This window comes from Nylanderia fulva, unplaced genomic scaffold, assembly GCF_048542155.1.
Source record: "Nylanderia fulva isolate GAGA-0341 unplaced genomic scaffold, ASM4854215v1 Scaffold195, whole genome shotgun sequence".
In the NCBI taxonomy this organism is placed as follows: domain Eukaryota; kingdom Metazoa; phylum Arthropoda; class Insecta; order Hymenoptera; family Formicidae; genus Nylanderia; species Nylanderia fulva.
This window is the reverse complement of record NW_028190217.1, coordinates 84859-99404: the sequence shown is the minus strand read 5'-3', so window position 1 is coordinate 99404 and position 14546 is coordinate 84859. Positions and strand designations below refer to the sequence as shown.

Sequence of the window (14546 nt, the reverse complement as noted above, 5' to 3'; positions counted from 1 at the left end):
GACACTAGTGCTAACTTAAGTTTTAACTATCTTAATAAAATGGAAAACTGGAAAGGTAAAAATAATAGTCCAAAGAAGCGTGGAAAGTATTTAACTGCGTGTCTAAACATTGAGAATATTCATTTAAAACCAAAATTTACAACATCAGTACCTTTATTAAAAAATGGTAGCACTTTAGGACCGGTCCTTCTCGGAAAAAATCCCACTATGCTTACTAATACATGCTCTTTTGATGCAATAGCTCAGACGTTACTAGTCCGTTATTATGATTGGTCAAATTTCCATTGTTATGTAGAAGAAGCTCAAAGTGACATGTTCGCGTTTATTAAAAAATTGTCGACATGTGGACCTTCCATTAAAGTATATAAAGAAAGAGCACTTATATTAAATAAGTTTATCACTCCCGCACATGGAATTGCTGCTATAATATCTGTAATTTAGTTGCAAAACATTTATTAAAGGACGAATTCTCCTTAAGCAGAAATGTAACTTGTCATAATTGCCAATACGTACAAAATGACAACTTTAATATTCTAGATATTAATGTCAAGCCGTTTTATAAAGAAAATATGCGCGCTTTACAACATTCTATAAATGAAAAATATATTTACCAGAACAAAAAATGTATTCGTTGTGAATGCGTACCTGAAATATCCATTTACTTTAAGTCGGGTGCCAGGTTCACATAGCTGTGGAGAGGAAAAAAGAAAAATGGTCGGAAGGGGGGGGGAAATAAAAGAGAAAGCAGATTGGATAGAAGGGGATAGAAGGGTAGATGAGGAATTAGAGATATGGGTAGGACAAACTGAAAAAGAGATAAGGAGAGGGAAAAAGGAAAGCGGAGGGAGGAAGAGAAGAAGATGGTGGATGAAGAATGTGAGGATAAAAGAAAGGTGAGAAGAAAACTAAGAAAATGAAGAGGAGGAGGGGGGAAGAGAAGGGTACAGAAAGTAGAGAACGGAATACAAAGTACTATGTAAAAGGAAAAAGATGGAAGAGGTAACGAAACTGATAAAAGAGGCTGCAGAGACGAAGACAGAGAGAGAGAGATGTAGAGAATAGTAAATAGGGAAAGGAAGAAATGGAAGAGAATAAACGAAAAAATAGGTGAAGATGAGTGGAAGGAATATTTTATGAAACTACTGGGAGGAGTGGAAAGGAGAGTAGTAAAGAGGAGAGGAGGAGGAAGAGGAAAGGATGAGGAGCAGGAGATGGGAAGGACAGAAGTGCTAAATATAGTGAGAAGAATGAAGAAAGGAAAAGTGGTGGGGCTGGATGGATTACCGGGAGAGATATAGAAGTTTGGAGGAGAGAAGGTGGAAGAATGGATGTGGAAGTTTTGCAACAAAATATGAAAGGATGGTCGGAAAATTGGAAGGAGGGAATAATAGTGCCGTTAGGGAAAAAGGGGAAAGGGAATAAGGTAGAAGATTATAGGGGGATAACGCTAATGTATACGCTGTATAAGGTATATGTAGGAGTGCTGACGGTGAGGTTGAAGGAAGAATTGGAAGAGAAAAAGATAATACCACAAAGCCAGACGGGCTTCAGAAAAAGAATGGGGATGATGAATAATGTATAAGTATTAAACTATCTGGTTAATGGACAGTTGGAAAGGAAGGGGGATATGGTGGTGGCGACGTTTGTGCATTTGAAGACGGCTTTTGATTCGGTGGATAGGGAGGTGGTTAATGGATATGCTGAGGGAGAGGGGTATAAGAGAAGGAATTAGAAAAAGGATGGAGGAGATAAATAGAGAGACGAAGAGTAGAGTAAGGTGAGAAGATAGGAGAGTGTTTCTGGACAGTGAGAGGAGTAAGATAAGGATGCCCGATGAGCCCCTACCTGTTTAATACTTTAATGGCAGATATGGAGGAAGTGTTGAAGAAGGAAGGTTGGGGACGAGTGAGGCTAGGGGAAGAGAAGGTGTACTGCTTGGCGTATGCGGATGATATGGTGTTGTTAGCGGAAAATGAGGAAGGAATGAAACACATGATCTAAAACTTGGAGAATTATTTAGAAAAGAAGAAGCTGAAGGTAAACGTGAAACAAAACGAAAGTCATGAGATTTAGGAAGGGAAGAAGGCTGAAAAAGGTTAAATGGAGATGAAAAGGGAAAGAGATAGAAGAGGTAAATGAATTTACGTACTTAGGATACAAGATAAAAAGGAATGGAAGGCAAGAAATACATGTGAAAGATAGGGTTAGAAAGACAGAGGTAGTGATAAGGCAGGTTTGGGGAATAGGGAAAAGGAGATTTGGAAAAGGGTAGAAGATTGGGAAAAGATGATCTGGCTGTGCAAAAGGTTGATAGGGACAGTGATGGAATATGGATCAGAGATATGAGATTGGAAAGAAAAAAGGGAAGTGGAAGCGATGCAAGAGAGATGGATGAGATGGACGATGGGATTTAATTGGTGCACGCCGGGATACTTGGTGAAAGAGATGGGGAAGGAGAAATTCAGAGTAAGAGTAGGAAGAAGGGCAGTGAGTTTTGAAAGAAAATTAGAAGAAAGTAGAGGAGGAGCTTTATCAAGAAAATGCTTAGAGGAAATGAAAAGAAGAATAAGAGAGGGGAGGAAGTTATCGAATTGGGAGGAGAGGAAAAAGGTCTTTGAGGATAGGGGGATGGAGATAAAGGAGATGGAGAAAAGGAGGAGAAGAGGGGAGGAAATATATGTGATAGGAGGAAAGGGACAAAGAAAGGCAGAAGAGGGAATGAATAGGAGAGTATAAGGGAGTCGAGGTATAACAGATGGTATAAGGAAATAAAGGAGGAAGGGGTGCCGAATTACATAAAGAAGGGGTGGGGAGAGGGTAGATGGAAAAGGGTAATGAGATTTAGGCTAAATAATAAGATGAAAGAAGTAAGGTACTGAGAAGAGAAAGAAAAGAAAAGGTGTAGGATATGTGGGAGAGGAGGAGAAACATGGGAACATGTGTTGGAAGGATGCATGGAAAAGGAGGAAGGAAGGATTTGGTGGGAGAGGATGAGCGAAATTCTGCGGCAAGAAGGAGAAGGGGAGGGGTGGATGAGGGAGTTGGAAAGGAAGAAGGAGATAAGGAGGGAGAGGGAGGAAGGGAGAGGTGAACGGAGATGGATAGAGGAAAGAAAAGTGGATGAATGGATGTGAAGTGAAGAGAACAAATGAAGGAATCGGGAGCCGAGGCGATTTTAATTAGGGAATAGCGCTTTCTCTCTCTCTCTCTCTCTCTCTCTCTCTCTCTCTCTCTGTCAATAGGTTAATAGAGGTAGTAAGTTAGTTGTAAGTAAATGTAAAGTTTAAGCGTATGTGTGTAGCGAGCTCAATGCAAGGGCGTATTTATGGGTTATGTGCGGAAGGTACGGCTGTGTAAATTCTGCATATTTGATAGAAATTTTTGTTATTTTTATTAATTATGTTAATTTTGTTAATTTTGTTAATTTTGTAGATGTAAGAGGTTTGGGTACCCTCCTCAAAAAAGCGGATTCAATCTCCAAGGAGACGAATAAAGTATTTATTTAGATTAACAATTAATCTTTTAAGTATTAATTTAATAATTGTAAAATTAAAGAATAATTAACAAACATGCAAATGCAATATTATTTTATTGACAAAAAATATTTATTTTGTGTGGAACTGTTTTTAATATTATTTTCTTATTTATTATTATATTAATATTCTCTTATTTAATACTATTATAATAATATAATTTAATGATATTTTTTATACTATTTATATATAATAATAAAAAATTAATATTATAGGATATTAGCAATACAATAGTATATTAGCTAACAAGTGCGGGGAATCGTAAATCGGCCAAGAGTTCGGAAATTTGGTGCATGAGGCGAAGCCGAGTGTAACAATCCGCACGACCGGCCGATTTATGACCTGCACATGTTGGCTACAATATTTTGTGTAACCGATGCGTGGAAAGGGAGCTCTTTCTAAAATCCCATCATGTGCGAAAAGGGCGATTTTCCGCGCGCCGGCTGAACAAATAATGTTTTATTTATAATTTTATTATAAAATGTTATTTATTATACATTTATTATATATTTATTATATTTATTTATTTTTTATTTATATTTAATTATTTTTTATAATATTAATTTTGATTAATCTTAATTATTTTTTATTATATATTTATTGATTTCAGAAAACGGTCAGACGTTAAAGAGAATGATTGCAGCAATTGATGTTCACTTTGCAAATATTCAACAACGTTTTGACGATATTACGTCAGGAGTATTACCAATTGCTTCTACAGATCGAATACCAAAGTGCTTACCTTTGAAAACAAGTAATTAAATTCTTTGGATGGAAGAAAAATTTAAAAATGAAGGAGAAGCATTTATTAACAAATATAAAACTTTTGTCCGAAGAATTGGTGGTCACACCAAAATAAAAACGAATGAAAGACCAGACGAATTCAAAAATCTAGTACACTTTAGTTTAGGCGAAACTTTAACAAAATGTGATATCGAAGATTGTAATAATATAGCTGTAGTAAGATGTTCTTGGTGCAAGATGTCATTATGCTTGAAACATTTTTTTGTCGAATATCATTATTGTAATGTGTATAATGAGTGAATAATATAAAATGCAAATATATTTTTTTTTAAATCTAAATGTATACAATACGCAATTATAAATACATAGAAAACATAAATAAGAATTATACAAAAACATTTTTTATACATCTTATTGTTCAACGGTAATTACTTACGAACCTAACACGGATGAGCGTATATACGGGAGCATTTATAATTAATTTTTGAAAATGATATTTCGTGAAATAACTTTATTACACATGATTGAATTTGGAAAAAAATAAGCTTTAAATTAGGTAAATCAAAATTTTTAATTTTGAAAAAAAATTAAGTAATGGGGTTTTAGAAAAAATAATAAAAATAAAAAAATTTTGTTCATATATTATAATTTTAAAGTACTCTTCAAGCCATTAAAATTTGTTTTACGTTTTTTCTTTCTATCTCATAATTTAGTAGATATTCGATCCTAAAGAAAAATACCGTTTTTCTTTAAAAGGATGTTTCACCCCTTAAAATTCAAATTGCGTACGTATAAAAAAATACGTGTCTTTTAGATTTGTGTATTTAACAATATATTTCAAGGAAAATCAAATCGGTCCCGGACAGTTGTGACATGTCCCTTGTAACGTTTGGTTTACCCTATATAACATGAAGAATAATCATTGCATGTGATTATCTTTGGTAAGAGCTATTTGGTAAGAGCAGTTGCTCGGAAAGTGAAAGACGCGAGTTCGATTCCCGCTTCAGCGACTTTTCAAACCTATATTTTTCTCCATATGTAAGTTCGAGATTAATTTATATATGGAACTTAGTAATCTCAAACCAAAAGATACAGTTCCAAAGAATTAATTTTTCGCGCTTGGGCTCTATTGGCCAATTTAAAATTCATATATTATTATTATTATTAATATTGAGAGCCGACATATATTTCTTATCTGATTTTTATAAGAAATATTTAATTTAAGAATCTTAAGAATGTCAATAGAAAACTTTTCGTAATTCTTGGAACGTCCACTATGCATCCTAAATTAATTCAAAATACGTAATTGAGGTATTATATATGCTATTTGAAGAATTAATTTAGGTTATATCTAAGAGCACAAATGTTTAAAAGACGTTCAGAGGACATCCACAGGATGTTAAACATCCTCTAGACGTCCTATGGACATCTTTTGCACATGTGAGCCATTAAGGATCCAGCATACTTTTTCAAAATTATTTTAAGACAAATTAAAAAATTTTATATAAATTTTGTTGAAAAACATTGAAACGTTAATTGGCTTACCGTGCCGCTTTTTAGTGAACGGTATTAAAGCCGATCACATTATGTAGGAACTCTAGATGAGTACGCATGCGCGTATGCGCACCATTACGCGCGCAATTACAGAAAGTGCCTGATGTGTGTCTGTTTAGCTTTCCCACCTTGAAAGAAGAAGAAAAAGCTTTCTCGCCAGCTTCTTCGCATTCACTTTGTGTCTTTGTGTGTGATTTGAATATTTAACAGTGTTTACATCATTTCCAAGATACCAAGAAAATACCAAGAAAAATCGAAGGGTAAAATTATACCATTTTATACGTACTTTTTACGTAAAAATAACTTTTGAGGTTATGCAATGTGGTAATAATAAAAAAACCTTTGATATGAATTCTTCGACACAACGTAAAATTCGCAAATTAAAGAGTGATATGATTAGTAAAGCTTTAAATGATGGACATACACATATAATAATGTATCCCATACAGCACGTCCAAATATAAGTTACATTATAGAAACGTAACATAGTTTTAGTCTCAATTGACATATATATTAGATACGTATTTGAACGAAATGATGAAAGCAGATTTAGTTTCAATTTGCTTTCACAGAATGATGAATTATAAGCTTCGTATAAAACGTATCTGACATGTATCCAAAAGGTAACAAATTATGTCGTTTGTTATATATTAAAATGATATCAGTTTGGTATCGGTTGTGCATTTGACACAAATTAGATCTTCATTTCACATGAAAATATACGCCACATTGGGTCACAAATTCACGGGAAATCAGATCATATTGCAAGAGTTAGATGCAAAATATAGTGACGGTGGGTGAATTTCTTGTAAGTTTGTGACTATTTAAATTTTCATCGTTGTCGGGATAGTTAGAATTATAGTGTGTATTGCGAGCTCTGTGATAGTAGTGGAATACTCTGAATTTCGGAGCGGATATTATTACCAGCAGCTACATAACCTGCGTCAGTATAACTGATTCATTTTCTTATTTAATTCTAAGATAAAACTTTTTAGTAAGTAAATATATATATAGTGTGTATCCTTTCTAAAAAAAACATGTATAAAATATACAATATGTTGCATAGTTACATGCCTTTCAAAATAGGCGCGTAAGCATGACATCGCGTTTAGGACAGGAAAGCAAGTTGGTATGGCGGAGGTGACAATGTGCGATATATATACACGCGTATCGGCGGATTCAGTCTCTTCCTCTCCGGCATAGCGTAAGGAACACACACACGGCTGAGTTATACGAAGGACAGGAAATAAACCGATTGTAAATATAGTGAATACGTGGCAGATTAATTATTGAACCCCTTTCCCAAGCGGAGACACAACAATATATATAAAATATATATAATGGGAATCTCTTATGAAGGTTAAATAAGTTAATTCTTTTCTTAAAATATATATTTTTTCACAGCATGTCTGGTAACAAAATAAAATATTCGTCGTACTCAAAACGTCATCGTAGATATTTAGTTGCTACTGAAACACAGGATGATTTGGACAGATTCCGATATGTAAATGATGATGATGATGATGATATTCAATTTTGTGAGGATCTTGAAGGAGTTACGGCTATTCGCATCATTCTTCTACCGATAACTTGCAAGCTGCTAGCTCATCATCTTCTCAATCCAATAGTAATTGATGAAATTATAAATAAATTTGATAATGAAAAGTACATAATCAGTTTTGTCATGATAATTAATTAGATTTTTTTTCAGGTGATAATCCTCCATCTAAATCTGATCTGGCTAATAATGAATCTGATTATAATGTGAACTCTGATAGCGATACGGAAAATTGTAGTTTAGATGATGACCCATTATCTGATGACGAAGATTATGGATGTGACTAGTTCGATGAAGACAACATCAATGCTGCAGGTAACAGATATGAATGTCACGACTCACTGGTAAGTAACGATGGAATACAGAGTTCTGAATTCATGTCAGATTTAAAGTGGTGGGCAATAAAATACAGAATTTGTTTGAATGCAATTAGTGACCTCTTACAAATTTTAAAAAAACATATTCCAATATTATCATTTTTGCCTAAAGATGCCAGAACTTTTTTAAGAACACCGCGTGAAAATAATATAATTAAATTAGCAGGCGGATTATATTGGCATTGCGGTTTACGTAATTTTATTGAAAAATTAATAATTGACTATGATAAATTAGCACTCCCATCCAATATCGATTTAATTTTAAACATAGACGGTTTACCTTTAGCTAAGTCCTCTAAAGTTTTGTTTTGGCCTATTTTAGTATCCGATATTAAGTTAAAGAATGTTTACATGGTAGGTTGCTATTATGGAAATAGCAAACCAACCAGTGCAAATGATTTCGTGAAAGAATTGATTCATGAATTAACTAATATAAATAATAAATTGCCTATACAAGTTTCACTTTATGCAATTGTTTGTGATGCTCCAGCAAAATCGTTTTTATTGTCCACCAAAGGTCATATCGGATATGGCAGTTGTTCAAAATGTTACATTCAAGGCACGCATAAAAATAGTAAAGTTTGTTTTGTTGAAAATGTTCCAAGTCATCTTCGAACTAATACAGATTTTCTTGAGCAAACGGATGTAGATTATCATAAGGGGGAAACAATATTAACAATAGTTCCTAATTTAGGTTTAGTGACAAATGTACCGTTAGATTATATGCATCTTATTTGCTTGGGAGTCGTTAAAAAATTATTGATTTTATGGATAAAAGGATCTCTTTCGATACGTTTAAATTCTACTCAAATACAAAAAATTTCAAAATTATTAATAAAAATTAGAGAACGAACTCCTATAGAATTTGTAAGAAAACCAAGAAGTCTTAACAATGTTATGTATTGGAAAGCTACAGAGTTCCGCCAATTTTTATTGTATACAGGACCCGTAGTGCTAAATGAATTTATAATAGACGGTAAGACATCTATATCAATTTTTTAACTTTACATGTAGCTATATCAATTCTTATTAATCCAAAATTAATTGAAAACCAAAATAATATTTTATACGCTGAAAAACTTTTGACACATTTTGTAAAGTCATTTCAAATTATATACGGAGATCAATTCGTAACCCACAACATACATAATTTATTGCATCTTAGTAGAGATGTTCAGAAATTCGGAGCATTAGATGAATTTAACGCTTTTTGGTTTGAAAATTATTTGCAAATGTTAAAAAATATTTTAAGAAAATCAGACACTTTGCAACAAGTTGCGCGACGTTTTGGAGAAATGTATGCATGCGAATATCAATTCCATTCAAAATTAGATAATCAATCAAATACTATTTTGAAAAACAAACATTGTGCAGGCCCTCTGCCGAATAACTTAATTATGCAAAATAATCTTAATCAGTACAAAATTCTTAAAACCCATTTATATTATATAAATTGTAAAGAGGACAAAAATAATTGTTGTGTATTAAAAGATGGATCTATTATTTGTGTTGTAAATATTATTCAATCACAAAATCTAGAGATATTTATTATCGGATTAAAATGTGCGCACGTACACTTTCCATTTACGTATTATACAAGATACGAGAGGTCAGTAGACCGATTCTCTAACGTTTAACAATAATTATCATCGTTATCGTTACATCGTCGCGCATGTATTTCGACATATGAAAATATATATGCGCAACGACATATATAACGATAGCGAAATCGTTGTTAAAAGTTAGATAATCGCCTTAAAGTGCCTCTTCCAATATATATATATATATATATATATATATATATATATTTTGTGCATGAAGAACGAAGAACATTCACACACGTGCGTGTATATTGCTGCGTATTATATTATTTGGTCTAAAGTATTCATTGAAGGTACGTACAATATTTTAACATATTTAATTAATGAAACTGATGATAGAGTTGGAAACATTATTTCATCCAAAATAAAAGAACATAAAAATGTTTCACAAAAAGAATCCACAGTATTATTGAATAAGCTTGCAGTAGAACAAAATATAGAATGTACCAATTCTACTACAAACAGTAAGTTTATATAATTATTTGTATCTATACATTTAAAGAATAATATTTATAATGCATATATATATGTATGTATGTTGTATATGTAATTTTATACAGTTTTGTTTCTGTATAATTTCAGAAAAGGAACAACTCCCGTTAAGACCTTTTAAAAACAAAGATGCAGATTATAATACCAATAGTAAGTTTTCATTTATCACTTAGGTCCGATTGCACCAACGTTATTTAAATATACATGTGTCTTTATTTATTTAGAAAGAAAGATAAAGATAGATACATATTTAAGTCTCGCTTAAAGCAAAAATAACGTTGGTGCAATCGGCGGGTTTATACGTTATACGTAGTATATTATATTCATAGAAAATTGTTTGACAAGTCTTTCTCTCTAATGACTTTTCTCTACCTCGAGTATTATTTCGACGTCGCCAGCGTCTCGCGTTTGCCAATACAAAAATATTCAACTTTAAAATAGTTAACTTTCTATTTGCATTCTTACTTAGCCCCATCTCTGATAATGTAATATTTATAATATTTAACATTTCAGAAGGATTATCAAAAGTTTTTAGAAAGCTAAATAAGTTACTCCAGGAGGTCTATATAATGAAAGAAGACATCGCAGAAATAAAAGAAAACGTTGTACCTAATAGATTCAAGAATGATAACCGCAGCGAAGGTTTACACATTGTTAACAGGAAAGTCATTGATGGAAAAAAAATCTTTATTGAAACGTTGGATGATCTGGATATACTGGAGAGTGCTTTAGAAGATACTGAATATTTCCAAAAAGTTGTAAGAGCAGTTTATATAATCTATTTCCATAGATATATTAATCCATATATTAATCCACATATATACATTTTAATTATTATTATTACTATTACTATTAAATTTATTACAAATATTTTCAGAAATAACTTTATTTCAGGGTACAGCTCTTTGTCAAATTGGTGGAGACAACGTAAAAAGTATTACACGAAATGTCCTGTTTGAAATCCGGTCAAACAAAATTGCGGCAGGCTTCAGTTGGGCGAGAGTCAGAGGGAAAAAGGGTTTCAAAGATTTAAATATAACCAAACTAGAGTTCGAGGTAAATTTTACACATTTATATACTCATTTTAAAAATTAATTTTTAATTGTATATAATGTGATATATATTGTATATTTTTTGTAGTTGTGGTGCAGAGCCAGCAAATCAATACGTCGGAAACGGAAATTGACAATTTTATTGGGAAGTGGCTGGTCCAAGCCCCGTTAAGATGCAAGAGAGAAATGTATGTATATAATTTATATTTGTATAGTTAATTATTATGATATTAAATAAATATATAATATATGTATGTACAATATATTTTTCAAAAATATGCAATATTTTTAATTTTGTGTTTCAGAGCGAAGATCAACAAACCAGTGAATTCAAAAGACAACAGTGACGATAAAAATTCTGATCTTTAGCATTCTGATGAAATCTTATTCATCAATGATTTGATACCGTATTCAGAGTTAAATAGAAATAGTTATAGTTAAAAAAAAAAGAGAGTTTATTTTTTGTTATAATCTAATAAGATTATATATACTTACGTTTTGTCGACATTTACGTTTTTTGATGTTTATTTTCTATATTTGTCAGTGCAATATAAAATTAGTTTCTTAAAAATTTTTAATAACTTTGTGTAACAATTTTACGTACAAAATGTACATTCTAAAAAAAATTCCATATGTACATTTTATATATATTATTCAAATACACATATTCAAATGTACATTTTACATTATAAAATTTCTTATACCTAATTTCTACCTTCTATTAATTATATTTCTTTATCTAAACGAAAAGGATTTTAAGTTTCAATTATATAATATATATCCGACCGTTACGAAAAAATATATAATATTCAATTATTGACGAAAAGCTGTACAAAACTATTGAAAACCGAAGTTTTTAAATTATATATAGCAGTATATATATATATATATATATATATATATATGTGTGTGTGTGTGTGTGTGTTTATATGTTGATGGTTGAATATTATTGTATATAGTGTCTATATTCTTTTTCACATAGAGGAAGTGCAAGCATTATTTAATTATCAACCATGTAATTTTTTCGTAGGAGCGGAAATGTATATAAAAAGTAAAAATGTCGCGTAAATTCGACAAATAGGGATTGTTATAAATTCACGTAAAAGTTTTCACTTTTCACATTTACCCTAAGACGGAAGAAGTGAAAACTTTTACGTGAATTCATTAATTCTATTTGTCGAATTTATGCAAAATTTTTAATTTTTACATTTCCGCTCCTACGAAAAAATTATATGATTGATAGCCAAATATATTTCAGTTACATATCTATTGCGTACCGATTACATTTTTGAAATATTGCAGTTATATATTTGTTGTAAGTATGTTACGCAACAATATTACACTTCTGTTACGTATCTGAAATAAACTACATTTCATGTTATGAACGCGGAGATTGGAACTAATTTGAGCGGTAACGGACACATATTTATTTCATATCAAATACATATCTGTAATGATAACCATTGTTATCGTCTCGTAACAAATATCTCTCTGAAACTAATTTGAAACGTATCCCTCGCGATTCGTGCTGTATGGAATCTAATGTGCCACCTAACGTATCAACGTTTGAAATAATTACAAATGATTTGCATGCATCAATAACTTTTAGTCAAGATAAGATAGATGTAGATTTATCAAATGAAATTAATGATTTTGATCAATCAAGTCTCCCTTTAAGTAGTGAAGAAGAAAATAATGAAGTTTTATTTGAGCAACAAGAGTTTTTGAGTAATGAAGAAATTGATAATGACAATGATAATGAAAAAATTGATTTTAAAACATTTCTAGCTAGTTGAGCAGTTAAAGAAAATATTTCACAAGCATCTTTACGTACTCTTATAAAAGGCATAAAACAGTATACTTGTAATAAATGTCATTGTGATATACCGTCTGATCTTAGGGCACTTTTGCATACTCCCAGAAGTGTTAATATTAGAAATTGTGCTGATGGGGAATATTGCCAATTTAGTTTATTAAAGTCAGTAAAAAAATTTGTATCTGTCTCAGGAAATGTTACTAATATAAAAATAAATATAAATATAGATGGATTGTCATTATCAAAGTCATCGCATCAACAACTATGGCCAATTTTAGGTTCTATAGGGCAATCAAAGCAAGTTTTTATTATCGGAGCATACTATAGTACACAGAAACCTTCTAATTCAGATAGTTTTTTAAAAGAATTTATAGAAGAAACACAATTATTGTGTCGTGATGGAATTATTATTAATAATAAACATGTTCATTGCAATATAGATTCTATAATATGTGATACTCCTGCAAAAGCATTCATATTAAAAGTTAAAGGACATACTAGTTATTCTAGTTGCACCAAATGTAAAACTGAAGGCACTTTTCGCAATAATAAAGTTTGCTTCCCTCAAATAGATGCTCCATTGATAACAGATTTAGAATTTAGAACAAAGACAGATGAAAATTTTCATATTGAGACATCAATTATTGAAAATATTCCAAATCTTGATTTTGTAAATAATATACCCTTAGATTATATGCATTTAGTTTGTTTAGGAGTTACACGGCGATTACTATATTTATGGTTATTTGGCAATAATAAACAATTTTGTTTAGGAAGTAGCAAATGTAAAAACATATCATCAAATTTAGAAACTATATTAAAAATACATGTCCCATGTGAGTTTGCACGAAAACCTTGATCATTGACTTTCATAAAACTTTGGAAAGCTACAGAATATCGAGAATTCCTTTTGTACACAGGACCTGTAGCTCTGAAAAATATTCTTCGTAGTGACATATATGATCATTTCATAACATTACATGTAGCTATTAGAATATTATGTTCCACAGAAGTACATGATTTATTGGATTATTGTCAAAAGCTATTAGAACATTTTGTTACATCATTTGCATTAATTTATGGAAGTCATAATATCTCTTTTAATGTACATGGTCTAATTCATCTTGTACAAGATGTAAAGAAATTTGGCTCATTAGACAATTTTAGTTCATTTAAATATGAAAATTTTTTACAAACATTAAAAAAATTATTACAAAAGCATGACAAACCACTATAACAAATTTGCCGGAGATATATTGAATATGAAAACAACAAAATAGAAGAGAATCTTACAACAACAAAAATTGAAAATTTTACAATAGATTTGAAATCCATGCATTCATCTGGGCCATTAATACATGCTTGCTGTAATCCATAGTACAAAATAATTAGAAAAACAAATATGATTTTACGTACTGAGATAATAGCTGATAATTGTTGTTCATTGGTTGATAGAACTATTATATTAATAAAAAATATAGTACACAATAAAGATCTCAATACAAATGTAATTATAGGTCAGAAATTTTTACACAAGCAAGATTTTTATAACACTTCATGTCCTTCTTCATTATTAAAAATATTTAGTGTGCACGGTTTAAGTGAATTAGAAATGTGGCCAATAGAAAATATTTATATTAAATATGTTAAATTACCGTTATCAGAAAATAAATATGTAGTATTTCCAATGTTGCATTCATAAATAGAATTAAAAAAATATGTATAATAGTAATTTTTTTAGTTTCTATATTGGTTCAATGAATTAATTTTATTCTAATTCGTTTTTTTTAATTCAGTAGGATTTTTGCTAGAATTCTAT

General features: G+C 31.0%; 1 protein-coding gene and 1 pseudogene across 2 annotated transcripts; both read left to right on the top strand.

The window, feature by feature from the left end:
- Nucleotides 1-7002: 7002 nt before the first annotated feature.
- Nucleotides 7003-11281, top strand: LOC114929810 (uncharacterized). 2 transcript variants are annotated; one of them, XM_085481883.1, is made up of 9 exons: nucleotides 7003-7088; nucleotides 7236-7458; nucleotides 7543-9660; nucleotides 9739-9831; nucleotides 9950-10009; nucleotides 10373-10617; nucleotides 10754-10915; nucleotides 11000-11099; nucleotides 11217-11281. In XM_085481883.1, exons 3-8 carry the CDS (start codon nucleotides 9582-9584, stop codon nucleotides 11081-11083), a joined length of 723 nt encoding a protein of 240 aa, XP_085338009.1. In that variant the 5' UTR covers nucleotides 7003-7088; nucleotides 7236-7458; nucleotides 7543-9581; the 3' UTR covers nucleotides 11084-11099; nucleotides 11217-11281. The 2 variants fall into 2 exon arrangements, with proteins under 2 accessions (XP_085338009.1, XP_085338008.1); XM_085481882.1 differs by having other exon boundaries at nucleotides 7543-9831.
- Nucleotides 11282-12443: 1162 nt separating this feature from the next.
- Nucleotides 12444-14460, top strand: LOC146723468 (uncharacterized; annotated as a pseudogene).
- The last annotated feature ends 86 nt before the right edge of the window (nucleotides 14461-14546 follow it).

Coding starts and splice junctions, on each gene's coding strand:
- LOC114929810 (XM_085481882.1), top strand. CDS start 9,582: ATGAAGAACGAAGAACATTCACACACGTGCGTGTATATTGCTGCGTAT. Junction 9,832..9,949: donor TACCAATTCTACTACAAACA/GTAAGTTTATAT, acceptor GTATAATTTCAG/AAAAGGAACAACTCCCGTTA. Junction 10,618..10,753: donor CTGAATATTTCCAAAAAGTT/GTAAGAGCAGTT, acceptor ACTTTATTTCAG/GGTACAGCTCTTTGTCAAAT.